Source organism: Anabrus simplex, chromosome 9 (assembly GCF_040414725.1).
Source record: "Anabrus simplex isolate iqAnaSimp1 chromosome 9, ASM4041472v1, whole genome shotgun sequence".
NCBI lineage: Eukaryota > Metazoa > Arthropoda > Insecta > Orthoptera > Tettigoniidae > Anabrus > Anabrus simplex.
Genome location: NC_090273.1, coordinates 88,822,212 through 88,835,382, shown reverse-complemented (window position 1 = coordinate 88,835,382; position 13,171 = coordinate 88,822,212). Strand labels below are relative to the sequence as shown.

At 41.2% G+C, this 13,171-nt stretch overlaps 1 protein-coding gene across 1 annotated transcript in view; it reads right to left on the bottom strand.

Moving 5' to 3' along the window:
* LOC136881087 (ATP-binding cassette subfamily G member 4) overlaps window positions 1-13,171 on the bottom strand; it is a 203,218-nt gene that overhangs the window by 51,048 nt on the left and 138,999 nt on the right. The window contains exon 2 of the mRNA XM_067153706.2: window positions 10,948-11,065. Coding sequence (XP_067009807.2) covers window positions 10,948-11,065 — 118 coding nt within the window. The remainder of the gene's footprint in view (window positions 1-10,947; window positions 11,066-13,171) is intronic.

Genomic DNA, 13,171 nt, shown 5'->3' with positions numbered 1-13,171 from the left:
CGTCGGACAATTTAAGAAACGAGATTTCCACTTCTGGAGCTCATGGCCCTGAGGTTCACTCAGCCTGCATAAAAATGAGTACAGAGAGCAAAGGCGGTCGGGCATTCGGGCATAAGGCCAACCAGTCTGTTACACTCAGTGTCGAAGTTAAGAAAAGTGAAAGCCTTTACCTTTCATTCCTTCAAGGGCCTTCATGGCCTGTACGGAAATGGCTGCTTCCGTCCTTTCTTGTAGTTGAACAGGCCGTGGAACAGTGTTCCCAGAAGAGGAATATCCCTCTTACAGTGTACTCAATAATAATAATAATAATAATAATAATAATAATAACAATAATAATAATTTCCTTCCCACTCCTAGACATTTCCTATCCCACTGTCACCATATTTCATTCATAATCTGTTTTGGCCAACTATGGATCATGTAAATAAATTCATGATTTCAGTTTTCTTTGGTGCCGGTATCCTTAATTCTCTTGCTTACAGCTTCTTTCTTTTCAGCTGTCCAATATTGTTTCTCCGTGTGGTCGCTGTTTCTGGCTCTAAGAACCCCTCAAATGTATGTATCTTTTTTTTTTTTTCTGAAAGTGGTTCTGTTGCGGATGTCTTGATCCATGATGTTCATTTCTTGCAGATCCTTCTTGGTGTTAACAAACCATTTGTCATAAGAGTTGCCTTTCCTATTGGGCTTGCTGAAATGGTTGAAAATTTCCCTAGTGAGTCTGTCGTAGGGTATTCTTGAAATATGTCCAAAGAATTTAACCCTTCATTTGCGTACCTTTTTGATCCGAGAATTGTTCTTCAAATATTCCTTTCTTTCTCGATTTCTTCCGTGTCTTTTCTGGTTGTTAATCCCAGGCATTTTGAAGCATACAAGCACTCTGCTTGGATTACTGTTTGACAGTGTTGTTGTTTAGTCCTAATACAAATCTCTTTCTTGTACTATGTGTTTTTCGTAAGGTTATCGAGCCCGTTAGACTGTAGTACCTCACCAAGATACATGAATTTAACAACATCACTGATCTTATTCTCCTTTGTTGTCATTTTGTATCTCGGGACTTCTTTAATGTTAGATATGAAATGGGCTTTTTCTAACGATACACATGCCGGCCGATTTTCACTGCTATCTCTTCAAAAGTGCGAACTTGCATTACAGCTGATCCAATGTTCTCTGACAGCAGCACAAGATCATCAGCGAATGCTAAGCAGCTGATAGCGATGTTTCCTTTGTACCCTATTCTTACTTAGTCCTTAATGCCTTTTTCTGCAAGTACTTTCTCCTATTCATTGACGACTTTGTCCAGGACAACTGAACAGAAGTGGGGATAGGCAATCCCATTGTCTTACGCATGTCTTGATTTCAAAGGGTTCAGGCATCTCACCCATGAACTTAACGTTTGAGTATGTGTTTTTTTTACGGTCGCCTTTATTAATTACAGTATAATGTATTGTAATCTGCGTCCATTTCTTTCAGGCTGGCATACTGTTACCATATTCTTCTTCTTTCTTCGTTTCGGCCAACTAGGAACCACATCGGTTCAACTGTCTCCTTTTTCGAGCTTTAACTGCCACTCAATGCTCCTACATTCGTCTCCGGTGTTCTTTTCTCTCTTGGGTCAACGCCTTCCCTGTCTTCAGCTTCGGCTTTTCCTGGAAACTTGTGTGTACGTAGTTTTTCCTTAAGCGGAACACGCTCCTGAATATCTTTAGGAGAAATTTCCATTTCTCGTAGATCATTCTCAACTGTGAACCATGCCTCTTTGGTTTTCTTATCTTGAAAGTACGTTAATATCCGTTTAGATATCCTGCCTGGGATCATTCTTGTCACGTGGCTATAAAAGCTAATCCTTTTTCGAATTGTGTCACTTATCTTCTCCAGGTGCTTGTATAATTCGTGGTTGTGACCATATTATTATTATTATTATTATTATTATTATTATTATTATTATTATTATTATTATTATTATTATCATTATCATTATGGTGTCCAAGAATGGCAGGAGGGTTGGTATGTGGTTGAAATGGTACATGCAGCTTACCTCCATTGGGGGTGTGCCTGACAAGAGCTGCACCACCTCAGGATGAGGACACGAGTAGTCCGCCTCCGTAGCGTAACGGTTAGTGTTATTAGCTGCCGTCCTCGGGGGCCCGGGTTCGATTCCCGGTACTGCCAGAAATTTAAGAATGGCAGGAGGGCTGGTATGTGGTTCGAATGGTACATGCAGCTCACCTCCAATGGGGGTGTGCCTGAAAAGAGCTGCACCACCTCGGGATGAGGACACGAGTTTTGTCCGACTCGTTGGCTGAATGGTCAGCGTACTGGCCTTCGGTTCAGAGGGTCCCGGGTTCGATTCCCGGCCGGGTCGGGGATTTTAACCTTAATTGGTTAATTCCAATGGCCCGGGGGCTGGGTGTTTGTGCTGTCCCCAACATCCCTGCAACTCACACACCACACATAACACTATCCTCTACCACAATAACACGCAGTTACCTACAAATGGCAGATGCCGCCCACCCTCACCGGAGAGTCTGCCTTACAAGGGCTGCACTCGGCTAGAAATAGCCACACGAAATTATTTATTATTATGGTATACACACAGATTATTAAATAAATATAAATAACACTGCAATACAGTATCCAATGAAAGTGAGAATATGAAAAATTACAAAGCTACATGGTGCCTTTCCAACCAGTATTAAGCTTCGTCAGATAAATTTACCAAGTTTGCAATAGATTCCTTTGAATGCTCTCTTATCACAATCAAAGTAATGTGCTGGAGAGTCTGGTGCCGGCCTCACTGTGTAGGGGTAGCGTGCCTATCTCTTACCCGGAAGCCCCGGGTTCGATTACCGGCCAGGTCAGGAAATTTTACCTGGATCTGAGGGCTGGTTCTAGGTCCACTCAGCCTACGTGATTACAATATTGAGGAGCTATCAGACAGCGAGAAAACGGCCCCGGTCTAGAAAGACGAGAATTAACGGCGGAGAGGATTCTTCGGCACGACCATTCGACACCTCGTAATCTGGAGGCCTTCGGGCCGAGCAGCGGTCGCTTGCGCCATGGGGTTTGGTTTGGACAGTCTGGTTCAACTCTCCGCACTCACAGCACAAGGATGGTCACATGCCTCACTTAATGGAGTAGCTCGTCCCGTGCAAATGACTGCACTATTTGTGTCACATAGCTATCCAGTTTGCATTCGGGAGGTAGTTCGTTTGAACCCCACTGTTGACAGCTCTGAAGATTGTTTTCCGTGGTTTCAAATTTTCACAACGGGTAAATGCTGGGACTGTACCTTAAGGCCAAGGTCGTTTCCATCCCACTCCTAGACCTTTCCTATCCCATCGTAAGACCTATCTGTGTCGGTGCGACGTTAAGCAAATTGTGAAAAGCAAAAAAACAAAGTAACTCGTAAACAAGGCAGACACTAGAGGAAAAGTTGCGGATATTTTTACACGGAACAGTTGAAAGGGCTTCCTATCACAGACCCACAAACAGGATCCTTTCTTCCAAAGAGGATCATTTAAATGTAGTGCATTTTCTTGCGCAATTTCCAATGAGACGAGTTTGGATGCTTCTCATTTTGCTTGAACGACATTGCTGCAACTGCTTCCACATTTTCTTTGACCGACAGCAAATATATATTCGAACTGAAGAGTTTTCGTTGAGAAGGGAATGTTCCAATGGGGCCATTCTACTCTTCTTAATATATGTAGCAGTGTGAGGCTAGTGTAGCAGTTATGGGACTTGTTCTGTACATCCACCAGAGATCCGAAAATACAATGCAGGTCTGCTTAGTGGCTATTAGTTTCTTTACCAGACGAAGGCGTTCCGTACGAGTGCAAATTGCTTACTCATTGCTAGCGGGAGTTCTTTTTCTTTCAAAATGCTAAGCCTCGTCTTTGCAGCTATGGTTTCCTTTCATCAGCAGTCCTTTTTCATCAGGTAGGAAAAACACTCCACTCAATGATCACGTTTTAAAAATAAGATGTTCTTCATCGCCCCCTTGTTTTCTTCCGTAAAAATCATGCCTTGGAAAATGATTTGGAAAATGTATCATGCCTAACTAAATGTCCAATGAGCTTTGTTTGGCATTTTCCCATCACTTTAAGTAGTAGCCTTTCCTCTCCTATTTCTTGCTCTTTCTGTCAGTCCACCTAGTCCTGGTAATTTCCACAGAAATTGACAAACAAATCATCCAAGTAGAAACATTCGTAGACTTCAAACTGTATAAGCTCTCATAACCGAGGGTTAAATTCAGCCAGAATGGTTTTCTGGTTCGTGTCAAAATTGGGCGGTTGTGTTCCTTTTCGTAAAGAAGTGATCAGATCCGTTCGCTTCCGTGAACTATGTTGCTGCAATTTTGATATCTACTAATAATTAACTAAGCAACTGGTTCTATGCTTTGTAAAAATGCAATATTAAGCGTAAAAACAAGACAAAACAAAAAGGAGAAACCCTGGTAGGGTGTTTCTGATCAAAACTGCCAGTCGCCTTTCGTTGTTGCACCTGTGCATTTATTTTCGTCAATCGTGAATAGTATAAGAGCGATTATGATTAACGAAAGTCGCTACAGGATCCGATGGACAACACCGTCGTTTATTCAGTCAGTACTGTAACCAAACCAATGCCCACCACAATAGTGCAGGTCTATATGCCTACTAGTTCAGCGGATGATGAAGAAATTGACAGAATATATGAGGAGATAGAAGATTTAATACAATATGACAAAGGTGACGAGAATCTAATTGTGATGGGAGACTGGAACGCAGTGGTAGGCCAAGGAAGAGAAGGTAGCACAGTAGGAGAAATTGGATTGGGACAAAGGAACGAAAGAGGAAGTCGGCTGGTTGAATTCTGCACTGACCATAATTTAGTCCTCGCCAATACTTGGTTCAAACACCACAAACGACGGCTGTATACGTGGACGAGACCTGGAGACACTGGAAGGTATCAAATAGACTTCATTATGATTAGGCAGAGATTCAGAAACCAGGTGTTGGATTGCAAAACTTTCCCAGGAGCAGACGTGGACTCTGACCACAACTTGTTGGTCATGAAATGCCATCTGAAGTTGAAGAAATTGAAGAAAGGAAAGAATGCAAAAAGATGGGATCTAGACAAGTTGAAAGAAAAGAGTGTGATGGATTGTTTCAAGGAACATGTTGCACAAGGACTAAATGAAAAGGCCGAAGGAAACACAGTAGAGGAAGAGTGGAGAGTCATGAAAAATGAAGTCAAACTGCATCAAACCAGTCTATGGACTGATGACTCAAACAACAACAACAACAACAACAACAACTTTTTTGTAGTGTGCACTGGTCCAGTTGTGTATCTAATGAAGTGGTTTAAACGTGAGACTGATGCATTGCTTAATCATAATTCGATGAGGGCCTAACTTCTAGCTCATAATATTCTCCATTTTTGTCCATTTCACCCCTACCCCCCCCCCAAACGATCATCATGGTCAAGTCCAGAATGAAACTGAGACCGGCCTGCACCACAAGACAACCTTCTGTAAAAGTACTCTGAATACGGTTAGTTCGTAACACATGCAATCGTAATTATAGAACGGCGTAATACCAGAAAAACTGGTCTTGAAAGCACTTTGTCCTTATTTCTTGTCTCCCAGAGTCTGGGCAGTTTTGTATTAGTTCCATTCCATAGTTCTTTTTCTAATCTTGTAATACTGTCTTCAGCAAGACCTCGGCGTTCCATGGATTTGGCGAGGTTTTCTGTCTTAATTGCTTTGGTCCTCTTCTGTATTTTTTCCGAAGGGACCTACAATTGAACACACACTGTAATACCACCACCACCACCACCACCACCAAACTATCTTCATGAAAACTACCTCATTTATTCCGGTAAAGCATCCATTTGCTCTCCGCACTTTACAAGCTGGATGCATCTGGTTCATGGATTACGGAAAATGCCTATTTGTAGGATTACATTTCCTTTTCATCTTGGCCTTTCCTCCAAATTTGGGGGCGGCAATTGTTGTAGATTTGGCCCAGTTTCAACGCAGGACACCCTTCCTGACACCAATCCTATGTGGAGGAATGTATTAACTACTGCGTTTTCGCTGGTGGTTGGTAATGTGAAGTATTGTATGTATACGAAGAGAAGTATACGAAGACTAACATAAGCTCCCAGTTCCCGAACCAGGGGAATCAAATATAGGCAATTAAAATTGCTGACCCGATCGGGAATCGAACCCGGGGCCCTCTGAACTGAAAGCCACTATGCTGACATTTCAGCTAAGGAGAGAGAAATTTCACATATCTAGGACTCAAAATAACTGTAGCTGGACAAGTCTACCAGCGTCTCTACTTGGACGATTTGCTTGTCAATTTCTATGAGAATACCAGAACTAGCTGGACTGACAGGAAGAGCAGTGAGATGGTTCTGCAAGAAATACGAAAACGTAAAACAAACGAGCATTAGTGCCCAAGTTAAGGAGGCATTCAACAATAAAATCAAAGCCTAACGACAAGAAATACATCCAAAGATATGAAAATAAAATGTATACACTTCATAACATAAAAAAGTAAATATCAGCACACATTAAAATAATTTAATTGAAAACCGGTTTTCGAATCTTCGTTCCATCATCATTGGAATGACATTGTTTGTTCGGTATCGCTTTCCATGACAATTCCACAGCTCAAGTGGCATTTGTAGATTGTCGCAGACACTGGACGTCCAAGTAGCCGAACATTTTTTCAAATAAAATGAATAAAAATATTACCCTCAACGTAGTTAAGTATGGGCACCCACCCAGTAAACTAAAGAATTGTGTTTTCGAAGTGCCTGTCACCTATGCAGCTACCTACACTTCTCGGATATTTTGAGACCTCTTTTTTGTCAATTTCATGTTCGGATATTTTGAGACTGCGCAGCCTTCTTTGTTTGTTTGCTCTTGTTTTATTATCATGAAATGTATGCTTTGATATAATTTCTTGTAATACTTTACTTCGGGGTAAGTATTTGTTGTATTTTTTATTTTCGTTTAATTTCGTGGGTATACTGTAAGCAGGCATTGCCACCGGGATATCTCGAAATCGCAATCTAATTGTTAACAATATTGTTTAAGCAGATTAAAATAATGGCTAATACTGTCCAGTATTACCCCCAGAATAGTCAAGAGGCAATAGAAAGAACCATACAGGGATGTTCAACGGAGTTTAAGCTACAAACTTTCCCAATGTTGGATGTCGCTGTTAAAGAAAGCCCAAGAACAAAACACGTTCTGACGTCATGCATAGTATTGGAATGCTGTCTGTAAATTTCCGCGTACATTCTCGACGAGGTCACCCTGCCCCCTCCCCTGGTATCCTGAAAAGGTGTATTCCCCTATGGTGCTCTACCAATTTCTCTCTTAACTTTGTCCTTGATAATGTATAAATGTTCACTCCTCCACCCGAAGGCTGGCTGGATCCTCAACAGCTCCACCATTAGCTCTCATATATGGCCTATGCATCAATGAAGAGGGGTACTAGGGAAGTTTGCCGTTACTTTCCTCACCGAGACAGAAGTTGCTATTACATATCAGTCTGCCAACTGACCCTATGAGCAACATTTTCTCACCGTTCATAGCAGGGACTGGCTGCGTAAGGAACGGCATTACTACCATCGCTCATACCTCAGTCACTTTTCAAAGCCAAGGGTAAGACAGAGACAGATTTATGAGAGTATGAAATAAAATGGCGTACGGCTTTTAGTGCCGGGAGATCCCAGGGCGGGTTCGGCTCGCCAGGTGTAGGTCTTTTGATTTGACTCCTGTAGGCGACCTGAAATGATGAAGACAACACATACACCCAGCCCCCGTACCAGGGAAATTAACCAATGATTGTAAAAATTCCCGAACCCGGGACCCCTGTGACCAAAGGCCAGCACGCTAACCATTTAGCCATGGAGCCGGACCCTATGAAAGTAACAAATCTCATGAAATAAATTATGGCAATGAATCTGTAGGGTTCACCATGTACGAATATGTATGTATGTATGTATGTACAGAATGGTCGGAAGCAACATGAACCAGGTATATGAATGTTAGAGCGTTGGTCATACTGATAGGTAATTTGAAAAAAAAATTACGTCGATATCTCACGCTGTTGTGATTTTATCAGCTGCTGAAGTTAGGCAATCAGATCGCTTCGCGGGCGATTTCAGATGGGCCTCGCTGTTGCTAAATCTGCACGTGGCTTGGTCGGGCGTGAGAGCACCAATAGAAGAAATAAACTTCTCCAGGGGAGTGACTGGAACAAGGACCTCCCTGCTGACAGGCTCTGCCCATAAGAAGCACTGATCCAAGTGTAATGGACTAATATAACAATTCACTAACCATGGGTAAATAATGGAAATATCGAGCTCGATTATTATTATTTTTACGTAGTTATGTGCGAAATTTATTTGGTAAAAATCGTGATCGTATTATTTGCGAGGTTATGTCATGAAACATCTGCTGTATGTATATTAATATCAGTTTATTTAATGTAAGAACACGTAATTAATAATATACAATTTTTTATTATCTGTATATGATTTATAAATCCAATGCAATGTTGTGTAACACACGGTAATAGTCCAGAACAACGTATCTTTGGCACTACACAGTTACAGAAAAATCCATTCATTGTAAATAGGTTATTGGAGACTCGAAATTACGAGAAAACATGTGTCATTCTTCTAGAAGCCTGACCAGGCAACGTATATAGACCTAAAGGGCAGTCTTGGGTGTTGAGTGGAGTTGTTTGAAGAGACTTGTGTGGAAGTCATTAGCTTAGTGTTTGAAGTCAAGTATGTGAACTTTGGTTGACATGCAAGTGTTGCAGTCTTCTTATTCTTCGTAGAAATGTTTTGTTCAAGACGGCAGTTCTTTGTGTGCGTGTGTATACATAATTTGTAAATAAAACTGTACACAACTGACAATATTTCGTGTGTGCGTCTTTGTAGCTACAACAGCACGCTACGGTGGCATTGGCTGAAACTCACAATGTGTTAGTGTTTGATGCTCATTTCTCGGCATGCGGAACAAAGCGGGAAAATACACTTTATGAATAAGATCTGTGTGAAAATGTGGTAAGAGATTATTTGAGTTGATGATGAAAATGTCTGATGGAAAGCGTAACTATTTGATGCGTATAAGTTTTCTTAAGCAGAGGTTCCCTACAGAATCACAAAGTACTGTAACTTAAAACAGAAGAAACAAAAAGCGTAACAGTTCGTTTTTTCTTGAAGTGATATATTGCTGGAAATGATTAAACCGATTATTTTACTAAAAAGATGAGGAGATACCCGCACATCTCCAATTTATCAGCATGCAGCAGAATGTAGACCTACGGTACAATATTACAGATTACGTTGCGAACCTACCAGCCAAGAAAATTACACACACTTGAATGAATTATCATACATTTCAAAGGCAACCTTTCTACGTAACAGTTTTATAACACAGACTGGAAACAAAATTTACATAAACAAATTCAAGCCGGGATGACTAGCTCAGACGGTTGAGGCACTGGCCTTCTGGCCCCAACTTGGCAGAAGATTTACTGGCACGTAAAAGAACTCCTGTGGGACAAAATTCCGGCATCTACGAAAACCGTCAAAAAGTAGTTAGTGGGATGTAAAAACAGTAACATTATTAAACAAATTCAAGTTTGTATTGATCTATTAATAGTCACATTTCTCGATTCGAAACACCTCTCATTCACATGAACCATACGTATTTTCTAGCTCTGATTCATTGCCTCATGAAGAGTGTTAATTTTGTGTACATCTGCCATATGGTTGCTCCTTTCAGTTTTCGCATAATCCTGTATCTGCGGTGCAGTCCAATTTAAAATAATCTTTAAGAGAAGTTTTGTCATGCTGGCCTAATGGGTTTCCTCACTGAACTCGACAGCAGTAAATAATTATCGTTATTGTAAAACAACTGTCCTGCAACTGATGAGATAATTCTAGTCTGTAACTTTAACAAGGTTTATGTTACATCTTCGCGACAGTGACGTATCTCATTTATACGAACACTTTTACAGCCACGAGACAATTTCACAACATCATGAGCTGGATAAACAGAATGTATATTATATCTTCAGGCAATAAGTACCTTCTTCTCTTCGGAATGCTGAGCAAACATTACCTTCAGAAAGTCGTGGCTTTTAATTTTCTTTCCCATCTCATTGATGACATTTCTTGTTATCTACAACATTTTCAGAGTACTTGGTGAATGACTTGTAATTTGTAGCGCAGAAATCATGATAAGTGCAGGTGCTGTCATCAGAAGGAACTAGTACATACATAAGAGAAGCATCACTTCATGTTGATGGGTCAATCTGTCCCAGTAAACCCTTCCTTCATGTTAATTGAATTGCTGTAAATTGGGATTATTTCTGTTTCCTCCCATAACGCTCATGGTTGAGAAGAGCAATTCTAAATTGTCGGTAATGTCTTGGGTAACGTCTCCTTCTCATTCTCATTGAGTAAACACCCGACCCCGTAGAGAAATGGGACACCCACTGCCTAGTCAGTCATTTGTCTTTTAGCGAGAACCTGGACGAGAATTTGTGGCGAAAATTAAAATGATCTTTCAATATACATAGCCTTCTTATAATAGAAGAAATGAACTTACCTGAAATAAGATAAACTGTGCTGCTCGAACAAAAGCATGCGAAACAGAATGTAGGCATATTCACACTACAATAAATAAATCCAAACTATAAAATAATTTCTATCAAGGATGAACTTGACACACGTGCCACTGTTGTCGTTAGGTGGTACATTTATATCATGGCGGCCGTAGGGTTCCTTGCCTCCGCCCGGAGCGCTAATCGAGCTGCTATAGCCACTATGTATTATATTCTAGCTCATTGGGCAGAAGACATGATCATGATAATGGCGGGCCGGGAGTTTTAATTTCTGGTAATGCGAGGAAGTTCAAGTTTAACTCACTTGTATCCTGTGAGGATGTTGAGCAGAGTGGACTTGCCAGCACCGGAGGGCCCCATGATAGCAGTCAGCTCTCCAGAACGGAGCCTGCCACTCACACTTTTGAGAATTGTCTTCACCTCTGCAACATAAGAGTAAAGACAATTACAAATGATATATTGAAATTAACTAGTGCCAAAAAAAGCAGGGAATGTGAAATCTAAACAGCTGGACCATGTATTCTCACAGGATGGAAGTACATATAGGGTAGTCTGAAACAACGTAAACAGGCCATATAAGCGTTAAAGGGATGGTCATGTTGATAAATAATTTGATATAATTCGATATCTCGCACTATTGTCATCTTATCAGCCAATCAGATCACTTCCCCAGAGAATTCAGACGGGCTTTGCGAGGCGGTGTCGCTAAACCTGTACGTTCTCAAGACCGTTTTGAGGGCACCATTCGAAGAATAACACCTCGCCAGGAGAGGGGTTTGAATAGAGACCTCCAAGCTGACAGGATCGTGCCAAAGTAAGCACGCTACGGTGACACGGGCTGAAATGCACGGTGTGTTTGTGTTTGATGCAGATTTCTCGGAGTGACTCTTCTCAAGTCGCGTGCAGATTTAGCAACACCGCCGCGCAAAGCCCACATGAATTCGGCCGCGAAACGATCTGATTGGCTAACTTCAGCATCTGATAAAATGACAACGGCGCGAGATATTTAATTATTTCTTTCAAATTACTTATCAGTATGACCAACACTAACACTCACATACCCGGTTCACGTTGTTTCCGAACACCCTGTATAGTGAGAGAAATCAAAGAGATCTGTAAGGAAGGTATTGCACTTCAAATGAAAGGTATATACGAAGGAAAGGAGTTTGCAGAAAATATCTTCAAGCCGAGTTGCCCACGGCCACCTAGTACCAAAGATGAAACATTGAAAAAGACTTATCTATCACAATTGATTGTTCTTTGGTTTTGTATGATACTTATATATCAAAAGAAAAAAATGGCGGGCTTTTCTTTTTTCTTTCTCTTTACAAATTGAGTTAAAAGCCACTTAAGCACTCACCAACCTGGGCGATTGAACCGTAAGTTGCCAACAACGATTGCTGGTAAAACCAAGTGGGAACAATGGCAGAAAGCGATGGAACTAATGTTTACTTTAAACTAATTATTGTATGCTACAGAACTGTTAATCCAATGACATAAGCACTCTACTTGATAAATCGTTAAATTACAAATAATCGTAACTTAATATTACATAACCGAATGTAATTAAATCTAAACTAACTGAATGCGGTATTATCTATCATATCATTATCAACTTGGACTAACAATTAAATCTTTCAAAATATTGTTTTTAATTGTTTCTCATAATATTTCATCCGTTAATGTGTGTGTGTCTAACCCTTGCTTAGTTTCTCTGGCGGTGATGGTGGCAGTGATTATTGTTTTGAGAAGAAGTACAACTACACAACCATCCTCTGTATAACACAAATCAGAGAGAGAGAAAAAAAATGGAAGGAGTCTCACACTTCCAAAAATAAACGTATCTACCAAAGAATGAAAAGGTCTACGACGGGCGTGAAAATGAAAGGCTCCCTAGGATTCGCAAACCTAACACCGTCGGGGTCGGGAGGTCGGACAGGGTAGGAAAAAGTTACAAGCTTGGCACAAGTAAGTGGAAGCAACGCAGGACTCAATTAAGAACCGTGATTGCCAACCCTCGCTCCCATGTTAAGAGACCCTGGGGCCCCTTTAACTCACATTTTACGACAAGCAGGGGATACGGGGGGTGTTATTTTACTGTTCCTACCCACAGGGGGTCGTCGCTTCTCTACGGGGTTGGGTATGAAGTGAGATGAATCTTCAAAGCGAGATTTTATGACAAGATGGTCTTCCTGACGTCAACCTCATAGGATGAGCATGTGATATATAATAGTAGGAAAGGAGATGAGAGGATTAAATCCGGTGCCGACACGTAGCCTTCTCCTATCGAATAGTCCAAAAGGGTCTGCTCAAGGCTTAATATCACCATCCGACGAACGAATCACCATCAACAGCGTTATTTTGCCCTCACTCCATATGAGTGCGAGAGGTTTGGCATTGAATCCAGGCTTTTGGCACGGAATCTAGTGATTACAAATTTTATAGCACCAACGGGACTCGAACCGGCTAACCACGGTGTCAAACCATAGAGACTTTACACCCTAACGATCATGACCACCAGGCGGAAT